This window comes from Biomphalaria glabrata, chromosome 4, assembly GCF_947242115.1.
Source record: "Biomphalaria glabrata chromosome 4, xgBioGlab47.1, whole genome shotgun sequence".
NCBI classification, from domain to species: domain Eukaryota; kingdom Metazoa; phylum Mollusca; class Gastropoda; family Planorbidae; genus Biomphalaria; species Biomphalaria glabrata.
The window spans coordinates 46,279,889-46,297,636 of record NC_074714.1 but is presented as its reverse complement, the minus strand read 5'-3'; the positions used below and the strand labels follow the sequence as shown (position 1 = coordinate 46,297,636).

Below are 17,748 nucleotides of genomic sequence, written 5' to 3'. Positions count from 1 at the left end.
ATTGTCAATGCATTTGACCCAATTACCTTTCTGTTATTTTCGTCCCTTCCACAGCAACCCTTTCTTTCTCTCTTTTTTATCACGCCGTCTGCCACTTTGCGCATGCCGCGTCACCTGACTTCCGATCCCATTTCGAATGTACACAAAAGGTTTTGGGGGCAAGTCATCCAAGCGACACACACATCTAGAACTCTAGAACTAGATCTACTATAACCTAGATCTCTAGATCCAGATGTTTGCATCAACACAGTAGTGGACTTCTTTGTTTTTTTGTGCTTTAATTCTAAGTGCTATTGAGTTCATTCATGTGTGCAACTTTGGATAATTATTTTGTTATATTATTAATTATAGAATCTAGATACGCTAGAATTATTATTATTGTTTTTTTTTTAATTTTATTTCGAAAAGTGCCGCTAACATGAAAGAAAAAGTTGAAATAATGAGGTCTGCCAGACTTTTTGGCTGGTAATTTTCATTATTTTTCACAGGTAAACTCAGGTGTCGGCATGCCTTTGTTGAACTTTGGCGTCAGTCAAAGAGTAGACTAAGTTAAATTAGATGATCTAAGTAGAGTATAGAGTAGATCTATATAATCTAATATTACACTAATTACAGAGCCATAGTAAATAGTATAGATCTAGAAAATCTAGATCTAGTCTGTATTATCATATTATGTGTATAGTGACTATAGTAGTCACTATAGTCTCAAGATATATTCTACATGTTAGATCCAGACCAAATCTAATCCAAAGCAGTATCTAGAGTCTAGAGACTCTATATGTAGGTCTACTAGATTTATATAGATCTAGGCCTATCTTTTTAAAAATCTCTATTCTATATCTAGACGTCTATATCTAATATAAAACTACTAAACGTGTATCAAGGTAGGGTTTTGATTTTTTTTCCCAACACACTACAGTCTCGTATTTGTATTGTGACCTACAAACATTGATTCTATCTAGATCTAGAATTAGATCTATACAAATTTTCGAGATCTAAATGTTTTCGAGTGAAGTGAAAGAAACTAACTAATCAGTTTTGTGTGTTGATAGTGTATCTAGAGTCTCAATTAAATTCGGGCATGTTTTAGTTAAAAGTATTTCTAGGTCTTTAATGTGGCCTCGTTTTCTTCACAATAAGGAAGTAGATCTAAATCTAGAGATTATCCTAGATCTAAACAGTTGCTAAATTTCAAGCAAATTGTAAGGAGTTAGATCTAGGCTACTCTTAAACTGTTTAAAACTGGTAGGGCTATTGCATTAGGCCTAGATCTATTTCTTTTCGACAAATAAGCTCATTTCATCAAATTTCATTAGCATGTTGAGCAGTATGCAGAGGGGTTATGAATTACGAAAATTGTAGATCTCGATATTAGTGTGTGGTGTACATGTGTAAGTCTAGATCTATGTGCTTCGCTTGGTGCCGGTGATTTCCCCGAGGATGGATCTTAAGAAAAGACTTTCGGACTTGGACCCAGAGCTGGATGGCCTGGGCAACGACAGTGAGAGAAGGGTGCTGTCCATCCTGGAGGATAGGGATAAGGTCATAATGCTGCAGCAGCAGCAGATCGAGAGGCTGAAGGCAGAGTTGAGGCGAGTTACGGAGGAGAAGGATTTACTTCAAGCTCGCCTGGATGCTGTGGATGGCGAGAGAACACCTGTCAACTCTCTGGAGCGCCAGAGCAGGTGAGTCAGTCATTGGCATCATCCCTCTCCACCACTCTTTCCTATCACTATTTCCACAACTTTCTTTATTCTCATGACCCATTTTCAAGTTTCTAAGAATCCTATCTTCTTAATTTATTCTTAATTTTATTTTTATATATTTTTTTTTTGAGTGCTCATTGTTCTATTGAGACAACTGACATGTAAACACACTTTTACTCACAGAGACAGACATCTTCACAATTTACTTAATGTTGTTATAAGCAATATCTAACTAATGTGTAGTTCAGCACCATTGTTATTTACTGTTTATACATATAGCTCTAATTACAATACAATAGTTTAGTACAGTTTGTTCCCACATATTAATCCATGGTGTTAATATTTTCTCTACTGATCTTTCATATAACATATACTTTAACTCATTCAATATAGATAATACATTTTTATGGGCTCATTTTGTCACTCATAAGTTTTTATTATATGCATGCATAAAGCTTTATCAGTACAACATACATTATATATTATTACATATCAATTTGTTTTCATCTCTGTTGCTTACAAAACTTTGTTTTTCACATAACATTCAACATATTTTATTTATTAGTACTTGATTTAAGTACATAGAACCAAGTTGTTTTTTCTTTAGGTCTAAAACATACATCTATGTTGTTTTTACCATCTTTAGTTTGAGTTTTCTATAAACATTGCAAAATAAACATATTCCATTGTCAGAGTCTGCCATTTAGTCATTGACTTTGATCTGGCCAGATTTTTACACTCATCTATTTTGTTTGCTTTTATGTCACTATTTTTTAAAATAAACTCTCTTCCTCATTGGACTAGTCCATATTTAAAACTTCTAGCTCTACAATTGTGTAGTGTTTTCCTGGCATGCTTGCTTGTACATTCTCTTTTGTATTTTGAAAGCTATTTCATTGTGCTATTTTATTCAAGTCAAGTAAACAGCTTTAATGAAGGATTTCTTATGTGGAAGTGTAGAATGACTTGCTACGACTTTTGTATCAATATCTTCCTCTCCACCCCCTCTCTCCTCTAGATTTGAAATACATTATTTGAAACTCCAAACCTCTATTGATACTAAAAAAAAAACTGTTCTTGTTCGAATTATTTGGAATTTATCAGACGAATAGAGCAGTTAGAGTGTGTTTCTAACAAGCTATCTAATGTTGAACATTACATGCATTCAAGTCAAACATTTAGGTAATTATCGAACTTTTTTCCTCCGTTTAAATCAGCGTAACGTTACAGAGTTGATTAATTGCTCTATTAATTATCTGTAGAATGATTTATTTTGCGACGTCTCTCAAACGTTTGTAATCTAGTTTACTCAAGTCGAGAAAGTTCGGTATACGACTAAAAGCTGATAGATCTTTGTCTATTTCTTATAAGGCATTCTTTTTTTTAGTTAGAAGATCAAGTAAGAGTGCAGTAGTTAACATGGCTACAGTAGGCCCATCTGAGACCTACATATTTTGACACACCTGACGCAGAAATATTTATGGATTTGATAACTTTGGGCCCAGCGTATCTCACATCTGTTGTAAATTGTACTGGTCGCTATGTCAATGCAAGTGTAAACTTCATTGCTTTCACCACTGCACACCCCTTGCTTTTCATATCCACACACCTCCATTCCCTACCAATACACAGACACACTTTCTTTTTGTGTTAATATAATAACCTTTAACCGCTAGGATATATTTTGTTTTCCCCTGTATTCACATACTAGAGACGAAGCCTTGTTAATACACGGGCCCTGAAAAGTGCAATGGACGCAATCGATGGTGGGGACCCAAAATCTAAATATTCACAGTGCTTAAAAGTCTCCTTTTTTTTTGGGGGGTACTTGCACTCCAGGCTGAGAAACGCTGCTTTATGATGTCTCTGTATGCCCGTCATAACCTAGGCCTATCTCCATGTAATGTGTGTTGCTGAGCTCTATGACAGGACGCTGGGGTTCTAAGTGGGCGAATCAATCAATGGCAATTTGGTCGCGCGTTTCATTATGTAGCCTACGACCGGTGAAAATCCTCCAGAGACGGGACCGTAGTCAGTAGGAGTCTGGAGAGGCCAGCATTGGGTAACTTACTGGTCTTACACGCACACACATACACACACCAACAAACTCAGGTGTGTGATTGCTTTAAATTTTATTTTGTTCTTACCTGCATGCTGCACTGATTTCAAGTCACGTGACACTGACTTATCTGGTGAATTGTGAAGTTCATTCGAGTTTGGTCTGTCACCTTTTTGTTTTAGATATGTTATCTCCCGTCAATCACTTTAGGGAATTAGGTCACTGGAGGTCTTAGTAGTGCAAACTCGAAGTCACATTTTACACACACGAACCACATATTCTGGAACTCTTTAGTACTTGCTATTTCTCTCTTCCCAAAATGCAATAGTCCACAAGCCCCAACACAGATTAAACTATTTTTGAAACAAAAAAAAAGTATATGCATTAAATTACTAAATTAAAAGAGATTAAATGTACTAATAAAGTCTTTTCCAGGGGTGCCACTTTTCCGGAATAACCCGGAAATCCGGGTTTTGAGGGGTCCGATTTTCCCCCCTCCGGGTTTGCCTTCTACAATTTTGTTAAAATCCAGGGTTTTAGTTGATTTAGATTTTTTCGAAATTTCTGGTCATTTTCTCCCGTTAATTTTAGTTTGTTAGTTCCGATCGCGCGAGCCGCCATTTTTAAACAAAATCGACCCGTCTCATATCTCGCGATTCGCGAGACTTTCACTTTGCATGCGCACTAAGCTTTATTTACCGGTACAGTATTTTTTTTTAAGTGACAAAAAAGTGTAAACATTCTAGATCTATAGAGAATTTCTAGATCTACGGAACGCGCCTCGAATCGGCTCGATTTAGAGTCTAGATCTATTTCTTTGATCAATCTAGAACTGATCTAGACTGTAAAGTCTTGTATTTAGTATAGATATAGTCTAGAATAGTCTAGATCTACTCGCGTACCTAGCGGCTAGTCCTAGATCTAGAAATAGAAAGAAAAAAAAATTCACGCGTGAGAAATTATTATTTTTTTTCTTTCCGTGTTTTATATTTTAATATTTGTATAGGTTCCTTATAGACATAGGGCCTTAGCCTATGTCTAGACTAGTCTAGAGCTATATTGGTCTAGAGTATTATATAAGTAGGATCTAGATTTAGGATATTTACATCGTTTTTAGATCAGAACTAGATCTAGAATCAATGATTGAAGAATTAAATTAGTAAGTTTGCGTTCGCCTGAAGACTTAGACTACTTAGAGGCTAGAAAAAATAGATCGATTGGTCAATAGATCTTGATTTATACAAATAAATTATAATTATGTATAAGCAGTCCAGCACATTCTAGCCATCTAGGTCTACATTTAAATATTAGAAACTAAATCTAAATGTTCATTTTGGAGTAAATCTGGACTAAATCTCAAAACAATTATATCTTGTTGCAATAGATTTACAGGTCCATGCATGTACATTGATGGAATCAGTTTGATCAATGTTGATTAAAGTTTAAAGTAGGCTGCTTCAAATGAATAATGAGGGAAAAAATGTTAAAGAGAGAAACATCATTTAAAATAACTGTGTGTTTGGGGGGGGGGTGTACAAACATTTGAAACATTGTTAATATAAAATTGTACTAAATCCTGTTAACTTGTATTACAAGCTTTATCAATAAATACACACAAGCTCTATTTATTATAATTATAGGCTTACTAATTACATATTTAAAACATGGGGGGCATATTATGATATAGATCTAGGTAGTAATTTAATACTGTTCTTCTTTCGTAAAATTTTGGTGCTTAAATTGTATATGCCGTACGTTTCAGGGTTGGTAAAGTTTAGGGTTTATGATTTCAGGGTTTGTAAAATTTGGAAATTCGGGTTTCAGGGTTTACTTGGTCTCATGGGTGGCACCCCTGGTCTTTTCTAGAGCCCAGTCGCGACCAGCACCTGTAGGACCTCAATTTACTTAAACCCGGCCCTGTAAAGTAGAGCTGAAACTATTTGTTTGTGTGTTTGCGCACGCTAGTAGGTACAAGTGATCGTGTCATGCGTTACTTTGGACTATTACATTTACCAAACTTTAAAGTGAAAACATCATTACATTGATGTTGGATGTATAGTGCTGTATGAAAACACCATTACATTGATGTACGATGTATAGTGCTGTATGAAAACACTATTACATTGATATCGGATGGACTTGGTAGCCTACAAGTGTGTTTGTGACTTAGTGCATGAACTACACCCCCTTGTTGCACATCTTCTAAGGTTAAATGGTGCAGCACGGTGCGAGTGCGTTAGTGAACATGGTGACATCAAAGGGAAATGGTGTTAAGTAGTTAGCAGACGGCACCAGACCGTTCTAAACGTGTACGGTATTCTAGTTTTATAGCAATTTTTTTTTTCATTTTGTAACCAGATACTCATTTTATTTAATTTATTCGGCGTTTGTGGTTCATTGGATATTCTTTTATTATTATTCATTACACAGAACAAAAAAAAAGTAGTGCTAGAATTATATATCTCTCACTCGTCATTCGTAATTTGTATTCACAAAGGTCAGCTTTATATTCTACGTGCTATATAATTGACAAGGGGGCATTCCTTTGTTTGGGCGTAGTGAATGTTACGGCATTGCTATGATATGACGTACTTATGTCACGTGTCAGTAGGACGCGATATTTTCCTGATAGATGTTAGTAATCGATATCATCCTCATGGTAGGAGCTATAATCATGCTTGTGTGGGACCAGTCAACTAAGCATCACTCAGCACAGTCTTCCTGTGTCTGTATTCTCTGCCTCTTGCTGTTTTCTGTCTCTGTTTCATCTTTTTCTTTCAGTCTGTTTATCTAATTCAGTCTCTTTATCTAATTCAGTCTGTTTATCTAAATATCACTTTGTATAAAACATCTTTCTGTCTTCAGACATTTATTTTCTCACTATCGGCCTCATTCTGTTCTCTTTTTGTATGAACCTTGAGGCTGTTTATTTAAAAACATTTTATGGTTATTATCTACATCCTCAGTATTTTCCATTGTATTCACCATCATACACTGTATTTACCATCATACACTGTATTTACCATCATACACTGTATTTACGATCATACACTGTATTCACCATCATACTCTGTATTCACCACCATACACTGTATTCACCATCATACACTGTATTCACCATCATACTCTGTATTTACCATCATACACTGTATTCACCATCATACTCTGTATTCACCATCATACTCTGTATTTACCATCATACTCTGTATTTACCATCATACTCTGTGTTTACCATCATACTCTGTATTTACCATCATACACTGTATTCACCATCATACACTGTATTCGCCATCATACTCTGTATTCGCCATCATACTCTGTATTTACCATCATACACTGTATTCACCATCATACTCTGTATTCGCCATCATACTCTGTATTCACCATCATACACTGTATTCACCATCATACACTGTATTTACCATCATACACTGTATTTACCATCATACACTGTATTCACCATCATACTCTGTATTTACCATCATACACTGTATTTACCATCATACACTGTATTCACCATCATACACTGTATTCACTATCATACATTAACCTCGCCGCCAAAGGTTGACTTTACCATCATTTATTTCCTCATACATATCGCTCACTATCAGACATTTTCCTCACCATCTTACATCATGTATATATATATAGCTCCTTCGTGATCGAAGATGAGCACATTTCTCATTTCCTATGGACTCGAAGATGACTGTAAAGTCCAATCCTCATTTTAAAAAGCCGGCCGCATACGTGGCATGGGTGGGTTAGGTCAGTACAGATAGGCCTGCTTCTTCTCTCAGTTTTTTGTTCGGCGCTCGTTCACCATGGCTATTATTCTTGCTTAAAATCTTGAGACTCCGAGACTCACAGCTTCACGCCATGAGGAGCTAGTGCTTCCCAGCCGTGAATGTCGATATCGCATTCCTTGAAGGAGCTCTTAAGACTATCTTTGTAGCGCTTGTATTGACCTCCCTGGGAGCGCTTTCCTGCACACAACACCCCGAGCAGAAGTCGTTTGGGAAGGCGATTGTCTGGCATGCGGACTACATGTCCCGCCCATCAAAGTTGGGACTTTTTTTTTACTGTCGCATTGATTCTTATCATGTTGGACAACTTTAAGATTTCTGTGTCTGGTATGTGGTCGGACCAACGCACATTATGGATACATCATAAATAACTGCATCGTCTTACATTGTCCTTACCATCACACATTGAACATTCCCTTAAGTACCATACATATCCCTTCACCATCATTATTGCCTCTCATACAAGACTGTAACCATCCTACATTGTATACACATCATACCATCCTACATTGTATACACCTCATACCAGGTTGTATTGTATACACAAGAAAGGCATACACCGCATTGCATCTTCTTCACCATCATTCATCGGTCTTAGCATCATACTTGGTTTTTCATCATTTACAGACTGGTTTCGCCCAGACTGTTGTGCAGTTATTAATGCACCGCTGTGTCTAATACCATTGATAGTCCTACATAATACCTTTCAGAATTCTAAGTCATTAATATAGAAATAGCTTATCTTAGCGTTGTTCAGACTAACAATACATGTATTATCAAAAGACAAAGCTTTGACGTCCCAGCGTGCCTTCGTGTTGTTCCTTCCCCAACTTTTTGGCTTTAGTTCTACTTACTGGTCCCAAAACTGGCCTTCTTCCTGATCGGTATTATGCATGTCTGTCAATCACGCCAGACACGGACACTGCGCAGGTCAAATACGTGCTGTGTCCATTGTCAGGCTCTGGGCTGACAGAACAATCTGTGCTGAAACCTTGCACCGTCATGTCTAAGGTCTTCTTTAAAACCCGGCCATTGGTAATTCGCCATTTTAGCTGCTATTTTTTTTGTGTCTTCCCAATAAGTATATTTAATGCTATAGATAGGATAAAAGTTTGGTAAACATAGTTAGACTCTGTGGGCAATTAAGTAGCTAGAATATTTGCCAAACATTGAAAAATTGTGAGGATGCGTCAAAAATTGTTGTACTATTCGTGCTAAATTCTCTACCAATTGTAGTCTCTTTTTTATCTCGCGTACAAAGATAATGCCGCCAACCAGTGCAGATGTCTTGATTGGTCTCGTCTGTTTGTTCTTGTTGTCGTTTGAATTTCAGTATGTGTGAGAAGAGAGATCATCACTAGTGAGTTGTACTTACTATGTGTGAGCGGGAAGACAGCGCAAGTATCCACCTAGGTTTGTTGTCTGCGAATAAACTACCGGGACCCGTTAAAACTGGCTGGAGTCAGGGCTTCCAAAAATCTTAGAAAGAGGTCCTATCCTGGATCAGAACTTTACCCTTTGCTATTGGTTTGTAGTTCTAAACAGCTTGTACAACTAAACTGAAATTTATTTATAAATATAAACAGCTTAAACTTGAAAGTAGATATATGTTAAAAACACATACGAAATGATGATTTGAACAAGATACAACCTACTAAAAATGCACGTCTGTTCTGTCTCACTTCTCTTGTTACAGCTCTAGATGTTTAAAAAAATGTTAACTAAACCTCTATGGCCATATCACAAAATCCTCAGCGCTCGAAAAGACCTTCCTTCAGGGAACAGTACCAGGAAAAAGGCAGACACATTAGCAAAGAATTCAGCAACTCCTTATAGGGGTCTTGACAACTATAGAAGTGGAGTAAAATAACTATAAACTCTATTATTCGAAGGGATGATGATCATAGACTACTAACATTTTCGGGGGACCCGATAGAGGTAAAAAGCGACACTTCAAGTAAACGATTTCACGCTCTATCGGATCCCTTACCTTGCACCTACAGGTCAGATGTTTCTTCTTCTGCAGCTTCAGCTACAGTAAATTGATTGCTCAAAGTTTCAGTGTAGTGTCTTTTACTTATTAATGATTAGATGACGAGAAGTTTGTGTCTGTTTATGTGAAGTGTGTACATTCCTCCCCCCCCCCCCCGAGGTAATCTTTGCTTTTGTTTTCTTTGGAAATGACTTCTATTACCGCCTTGTCATCTACGTAAAGATAACAGGACACCGAGATGGTGTTTTCCGTAGAGGTTGGGTTACGTCCCTTACTTTACATGTTCGACAAACATGGGAGATAATTCAACTGGATCGTCTGCTCGAGTTTCTCTTTATCGGAACTGCTGCGTAGGTCACTGTGGTGGAATAAGTCCGCCGATCGGTCCGTTTGCACTTCCCGATGGGGACGATGGCCTGCGACTCCTAGGGGTAAAGTCTTAGAGCCACAACGTGGTAAATATTTGGTTGATGTTGTATAGGCACATAGACAGGCACAAGCAAAACGCAAAGCTTATTGGTTTTGTGGAAGAACAAGTATTTAATAAAGATAAATTAAGAAGAAATACAATCAGTGAGTGGGGGGGGATGTACAGAATGATTTAGGATTTTATGATGACGTTTAAGATAATATCATCACTGGGATGTTGCTCATAAAGATTCGTGTATGGTTTGCTTATTCGGCTGTCTCTCACTTATCTGTTATGCAAGGTTCTCCTTCGGGGTTGGATAAGTTGAAGCTCCGTTGTGTTGTAGCCAGTTGCTGGTGCCCTGCAGGTAGGCAGGCACTAGTGTGATGAATATGAGGATGCCACGCGGTGGGCTTACTCCTGCGGTAGTTGCAGACCGGTCCTGGGACGTCAGCCTGGAATGCCTTCGGTTCGGTTTGAGGGTGATGAGTGACTCACCCTCAACGGGAATGTGTGGAGAGCTGCTGAGGTCTGCCTTCAGGCAACAAAACACGCCAGCCCTGGTGTAGGAGGCTATGAAATGAGACATGAGAGGAGCCTGAATTATTAAACCATACAGGCTGGTTGGCGAGGGGCGCATCCTTGATAGGAGCGTCTCCCTCAGGCTAACTAAGATACATGTCAACAACATTTTACTAGGTCTAGTAATAATTGCTGTACAAATAATACAATAATAATAATACAAATACAAATATAAATGTACAAGGCAGGGGCATAAATGAGGAGGGAAACAGGGGGACCATATTACAGGGTTGTAGCCCCTGTGACCTCATTGACCCACAGGTAAACAAGTCCGCGGTCACTCGTGACCAGAGGACCGTGACAGGAAGAAAAGGGGGGGGGGTAGAAAAGGGCACATAACTATGTAGGCCGACAAGCCGAAAATAGTGGGGTAGACATGCGAGACTGATTCTCGGGCCTAAGGTTGCATGGTAACAGCACAGTATGTGCATAACCAAAACAAGCACAATCATAATGTATATATATATGTGCACATATACAGGTGCATATGCACAGGTAAGAAAATGATCTAGACTCGAGTAGGTCCAGATGAATATGGACATGAATAAATAACAATTGCATAAATAGACATTAGGATTAACTAAATTGTAAGGTGGATGTCCACCGTTGGGAATACAGTCAATGTTGACGAGTTATTAAGAAGTACATATTCATAGAGATTTACAAATGTAATATTTGGAAGCAAACAAGTGTTAACAAGGTAATGATACATGAACGTAAATGTTACAGGCGAAGACACACTAAATAATAATGATAAAGTTTTTCCAACTCACCCGCTTTGCCTTACACAAGTTCCCAAATGAATCGTTGACTTGAGAGTCTTCTGACTTCTCAGTGATTCTGATCTAGAATGGCATTAACCTGAAACTTTCGTCTCCGGCTTTTATAGGTTCCCGAACGGTATGTTAAGAGTAGTGATGATCCAATGGCCAGCGAGTCTTTTGAGTTTAGAATTGTTAAATTGGACCAATCTTTTCATTTGGGGGTCATTCACCTGACTTCTTTAACCCGCGACCCGGGGGGGGGGGGGGCAAAGGAGGATGAAAGCGGAACCATACCATAATTATCAGGCTGGACAATCGCTCGACGGTACAGCGGACGGAAACGATTTGAATAGCCCTGGGCGTTAGGATTGTCGACTCAAAGGGATGTACGTGGACACCAAATTTTAATGTCCCTGGACTTTACGGTTGCGTGCTTTTGTTTCGGCGTTTGGGGCGTAACTTTCAATTTTAATGTTCCTGAACTGAACGGCTGCGTACGTTTGTTTCGGCGTCTGGGTGTAACTTGGGATGTGTGTTTATGGCCTATAATTTGGGGGTTGGATCTAACCTTGGTGTAATAGATTGTTTGTGTTCTACCCTGGTCAGTTTAGTGTAAAAGGGGCTATACAAGGCTAACAATGTTAAGAGGGGGGGGATTAGTTCCGCACTGGTCAGTTCTGTATTGAGAAGGGACGCGTTTCGTCACACACCCCTCCGCCAAAGATAATGCATTGTAAAGGCATTATTAATTTCGAAATTCTGAACTGACCTGTGAGAGGTTGCCTAGATGATAGAGGGACAAGCGGGGCCCCTACGTAGGAGCGTGCATTCACTGATCACGTCATCAGGTCCAGCGTGAGCTGGGATGCTATGGTGGACATCAAACTCCACCACAGGATCTGGGGTTGATGTATTTGCAGATACACTTGTGCACCAATCAAGGAAGGCGGGAGTTACTCCCTCTTTGTGACTGCCATTACGGGCAAGAGAGTGGCTAAATAGTAGTAGCCGGGACTGGGTGCTCAGCTTGTTTTCATTGTGTTGAAACTGCGGAAGGCCCTTCGAGAACTTAGGCATGCTTAGAAATACCTTACGCCTGCTGCAAAAGCGTGGCCACCTTATTCTAGCAGACCGATAGCCTAGCAAGAATGTAGTGAGCATAAGTGTTACCACCAGTACTGGTTTGGGAAGCACATGGAGAGTTGAACCATCGTGTGAGGGCCCATGTGATGCTTTAGGGTTTGAACCATAGTGATGTGCAAGAAACATCAACGAGACTACTAGACATAGAAACTTTAGACATATTTTGCGGTCTTCTTGTTTATTAGCCGAGCTAAGTTGCAAGTTTGATAGTTGGCTGGGTGGCGGGTCGTTTTCACTTACAACGACCTCGGTGGGGTTAGAGGGTAGCTCATCTATGTGGTTTAAGGGCGGATGCGGTTCTAGGCCCTCGGCGTTGAGAAGGGGTGCAGAAATGTGTAAAGTGGGGAACAGAGATACCTTACCAGGCGGCTCGAGGGGGAGACATGGTCTTGTCTCATAACCGTTTGTACAAGCGCTTCTCGTGATGAGTTGCCTGGGGTGGGTTTCGGTGGACCGTGAGTTGAAGGCGGCACCAAGGGGTTTGATGCCTCGCACTATATCAGGTGCAATCATTGTGGCGCTGGATGCGATGCCCATTACGCTGTCGATGCCAGTGTCCTGCAGAAGGACGATGGCGGCAGTGCCAGTGCCCTGTGCATTGATGGGTGCGCTGGCAGAATGGGTGCTTCGCTCGATGGCGAGAGCGTTGAGATTGGCGGCCTGCATGACAACATTCGTGCCGCTAGAGTCAGCGTTCTTCGTGATAGAACTGCTGGTGGGATTCTCGGCCTTTACTCCTCGGCTCTGTTTAGAGTTCTGGGAGTTGGGTTGGCCAGTTTGCTGGGTTTGAGGGCCGAAGCGCTGGGATCGGGCCGCGTGACTTCGTGCGCCTCCCTCCCCGCCCAAATGGTGCTGTGGGAGGCCCGGTTTGCGAGCTATTGGGCGCCTATGGATTTTCGACTTATCCCTTTTCACGGGAGCGAAAATCTTTGCAGACGATAGATAGCTTCGTGGGGATTCCTTGTATCCTCTGCGGAGAGAGTTAAGGGTTTCCCTTGCGCCATCCTGTGGAGCCTGGGCTCCAGTATTCACAGGGAATGCGCTGATGTGGTCCGTTTCAGGGACCGAGGGGTTATTTGTATTGGGGTTCACCGGAGTGACCTCTGAGGTAGTGAACCTTGGGCCTGTAGGGGTTCCCAGGAACACGTATTTATCACCAAGCGTTAGATCAAAGCATGGATTGTCCATGACGGCCGCCTCTATCCTACCGTTGACATATCTAGATCTCACCTTTATTCGGGCGATCGGAAGGGTGAATGGGGTAGAGTTCAAGTCTGCGCCTTGTATGGTGACCCATTTGTTGCTAATATATCGAGGCTTTACCAATGATTTCCTGACGATTGCTGAAAAGGAGCAACCGGAATCGTATAGACAATTAGAGGATATTCCGTTCACTAATACCTTTTCGACTGTAGGGGGATGGTTACTCGGTGATGAGTTTAGGACGGGAGTTGCTTGTGTTATCACCATCAGTGGTTGGGCTGAGTAAGGGCGACTTCTATTATGACACTCGCTGGAGTCATGGGTAGGAGAGTTATGGAAGCTGCACCACTTCTTTTGCTGCCTCGGCGGGTTGGGAGGAATGGGGTGGCGGGGTGCTTGGTTGTTGGACTGGCGTGTTTGTTTGTTGTTATTGTTATTGCTGCTAGTTGAAGGGTCGGGCTGCTTATCTACCTTCGCTATCGATGGGCTCTGGTCTGATGTTTTAGTTTTCTGCTCCCTGTGGGCTGCTAGAAATCTATCAGAGTAACTGACTATTTCTTGTGGTGTAGTGACACCGCTTTCATCTATGAAGATGCGAAGGTCAGGGGTCATACATTCGCGGAGCTGTTCTACCAGAATAAGGTCTTTTAGACCTTCATAATTTTGAGTGAAGGGACTTAAGGATAACCATTTATCCAAGTATTTCTCTAGTCTAGTAAAGAGACTGGAATACATCTCACGTCTTTCAAGGCGAGAGTTCCTAAATTTCTTGTGGTAGGAGCTGGCGGTCAAGTCGAACTGGACTAGCAGTGCGTTCTTGAGCGCTGAGTAGTCGTTTTGACTGGATGAGGGGAGCTTAGCATACACCTCGTAGGCCTTACCCCGCAGAGCTTGTGACACTCTAAATGACCATTTGCCAATTGGTAGCTGGTTGTTGGTAGCCACGTTTTGAAATCTTTCTAAGAAAGTCTCTATACTTTCTTTGGTTTCATCGAAAGGTTCTAAGTTGAAGTGAGGGGTTTGACAATTAGGGGAGTTTTGATCGGCAGCATTTGTTGTACGCGATTCGTCGTTAGCTTTTAATTTTTCTAACTCTACTTCCTTCTCTTTCATACGGAACGCGTGAGCTTCCTTTTCCCTTTCTCTATCTATTTTTGCCTTTTCTTTTTCCCTCTCAAATTTTTCCCACTCCTCGAATTTAGCCAGGACGAACGTTGGTCGATCCTCAGGCCTGATACCTATTTGGTCTGCTAGCTCGTTGAGCTCGCGAATTTTGATAGATTTAGCTGATTCGGCTTTTGATCTAGTGCCTTCAGCCATGTTTGTGGGATAGAAGTGATGGGGAAGTATGCTCCGGAGCTGAAGCGGGTGAGAGGCTAACTGAATATTAATTATTTATGTCTTCACCTGTGTTATTATCTTAATATGATACAACCAGTATATAATTAATATAATATACTATACAGCATTGACATAATCAAACCATACTGAGCAATATGTAGTTCTATGTTATCAATATATATATATATATATATATAGGGTCTAGTGGGTGGAAATTTTTAAACGTTCTGCTTATTGCCTTGTGCCTATACTGAATGGGTTAGGGTTTTGTGATCCCGGACTAGGCGTCACAGTTTACCCCCGTTGTGGTGGAATAAGTCCGCCGATCGGTCCGTTTGCACTTCCCGATGGGGACGATGGCCTGCGACTCCTAGGGGTAAAGTCTTAGAGCCACAACGTGGTAAATATTTGGTTGATGTTGTATAGGCACATAGACAGGCACAAGCAAAACGCAAAGCTTATTGGTTTTGTGGAAGAACAAGTATTTAATAAAGATAAATTAAGAAGAAATACAATCAGTGAGTGGGGGGGGATGTACAGAATGATTTAGGATTTTATGATGACGTTTAAGATAATATCATCACTGGGATGTTGCTCATAAAGATTCGTGTATGGTTTGCTTATTCGGCTGTCTCTCACTTATCTGTTATGCAAGGTTCTCCTTCGGGGTTGGATAAGTTGAAGCTCCGTTGTGTTGTAGCCAGTTGCTGGTGCCCTGCAGGTAGGCAGGCACTAGTGTGATGAATATGAGGATGCCACGCGGTGGGCTTACTCCCGCGGTAGTTGCAGACCGGTCCTGGGACGTCAGCCTGGAATGCCTTCGGTTCGGTTTGAGGGTGATGAGTGACTCACCCTCAACGGGAATGTGTGGAGAGCTGCTGAGGTCTGCCTTCAGGCAACAAAACACGCCAGCCCTGGTGTAGGAGGCTATGAAATGAGACATGAGAGGAGCCTGAATTATTAAACCATACAGGCTGGTTGGCGAGGGGCGCATCCTTGATAGGAGCGTCTCCCTCAGGCTAACTAAGATACATGTCAACAACATTTTACTAGGTCTAGTAATAATTGCTGTACAAATAATACAATAATAATAATACAAATACAAATATAAATGTACAAGGCAGGGGCATAAATGAGGAGGGAAACAGGGGGACCATATTACAGGGTTGTAGCCCCTGTGACCTCATTGACCCACAGGTAAACAAGTCCGCGGTCACTCGTGACCAGAGGACCGTGACAGGAAGAAAAGGGGGGGGGTAGAAAAGGGCACATAACTATGTAGGCCGACAAGCCGAAAATAGTGGGGTAGACATGCGAGACTGATTCTCGGGCCTAAGGTTGCATGGTAACAGCACAGTATGTGCATAACCAAAACAAGCACAATCATAATGTATATATATATGTGCACATATACAGGTGCATATGCACAGGTAAGAAAATGATCTAGACTCGAGTAGGTCCAGATGAATATGGACATGAATAAATAACAATTGCATAAATAGACATTAGGATTAACTAAATTGTAAGGTGGATGTCCACCGTTGGGAATACAGTCAATGTTGACGAGTTATTAAGAAGTACATATTCATAGAGATTTACAAATGTAATATTTGGAAGCAAACAAGTGTTAACAAGGTAATGATACATGAACGTAAATGTTACAGGCGAAGACACACTAAATAATAATGATAAAGTTTTTCCAACTCACCCGCTTTGCCTTACACAAGTTCCCAAATGAATCGTTGACTTGAGAGTCTTCTGACTTCTCAGTGATTCTGATCTAGAATGGCATTAACCTGAAACTTTCGTCTCCGGCTTTTATAGGTTCCCGAACGGTATGTTAAGAGTAGTGATGATCCAATGGCCAGCGGGTCTTTTGAGTTTAGAATTGTTAAATTGGACCAATCTTTTCATTTGGGGGTCATTCACCTGACTTCTTTAACCCGCGACCCGGGGGGGGGGGGCAAAGGAGGATGAAAGCGGAACCATACCATAATTATCAGGCTGGACAATCGCTCGACGGTACAGCGGACGGAAACGATTTGAATAGCCCTGGGCGTTAGGATTGTCGACTCAAAGGGATGTACGTGGACACCAAATTTTAATGTCCCTGGACTTTACGGTTGCGTGCTTTTGTTTCGGCGTTTGGGGCGTAACTTTCAATTTTAATGTTCCTGAACTGAACGGCTGCGTACGTTTGTTTCGGCGTCTGGGTGTAACTTGGGATGTGTGTTTATGGCCTATAATTTGGGGGTTGGATCTAACCTTGGTGTAATAGATTGTTTGTGTTCTACCCTGGTCAGTTTAGTGTAAAAGGGGCTATACAAGGCTAACAATGTTAAGAGGGGGGGGATTAGTTCCGCACTGGTCAGTTCTGTATTGAGAAGGGACGCGTTTCGTCACAGTCACCAAGATCTACAGTATTTTCTACAGCTACATAACCAGGACGTCTTCTCACTCACACTCGGGAAAGTTTTGGTTCGCATCCCCATCAATGTAGCAAATTTGTATAACGACGTCCGGATTCCATATTTTAGAGGGAAGCATTTTCTAAACTACATAAAATGATTAGAATATTATGGTTTTAAAGAATAGAAAATGTGTCTGTACGATGCTGACTACTCAAATGAGCATGTCTTTCAGCCGCCATTTCATTAAGTAGGTCTCACGTATAGGTGTGCTTGTCTTCCGAACTGGAGGGTCCCGGGTTCGAATCCCGGTGAAGATTGGTATTCTTAAATTCGT

The 17,748-nt window shown here is 40.8% G+C and overlaps 2 protein-coding genes across 3 annotated transcripts in view; one reads left to right on the top strand and one right to left on the bottom strand.

Annotated features, from left to right (window-relative positions):
- Positions 1 to 708: 708 nt before the first annotated feature.
- Positions 709 to 17,748, top strand: part of LOC106055011 (IQ motif and SEC7 domain-containing protein 1-like) — a 137,812-nt gene continuing 120,772 nt past the window's right edge. The window contains exon 1 of the mRNA XM_056027236.1: positions 709 to 1,685. Coding sequence (XP_055883211.1) covers positions 1,441 to 1,685 — 245 coding nt within the window. The 5' untranslated portion in view covers positions 709 to 1,440. The remainder of the gene's footprint in view (positions 1,686 to 17,748) is intronic.
- On the bottom strand, positions 9,931 to 17,321 carry LOC129925874 (uncharacterized). 2 transcript variants are annotated; one of them, XR_008777620.1, is made up of 2 exons: positions 11,326 to 17,321; positions 9,931 to 10,543 (listed from the first exon to the last, which is right to left on the bottom strand). XR_008777620.1 is itself a non-coding variant. In XM_056027247.1 (2 exons), the coding sequence occupies exon 2, from the start codon at positions 14,980 to 14,982 to the stop codon at positions 12,100 to 12,102; it is 2,883 nt and encodes a 960-aa protein (XP_055883222.1). In that variant the 5' UTR covers positions 14,983 to 15,930; positions 16,712 to 17,321; the 3' UTR covers positions 9,931 to 12,099. The 2 variants fall into 2 exon arrangements, 1 of the variants encoding a protein (XP_055883222.1); XM_056027247.1 differs by having other exon boundaries at positions 9,931 to 15,930; positions 16,712 to 17,321.

Bases quoted from the DNA above. Each gene is read 5' to 3' on its own strand.
- LOC129925874 (XM_056027247.1), bottom strand. From the start codon at position 14,982: ATGGCTGAAGGCACTAGATCAAAAGCCGAATCAGCTAAATCTATCAAA.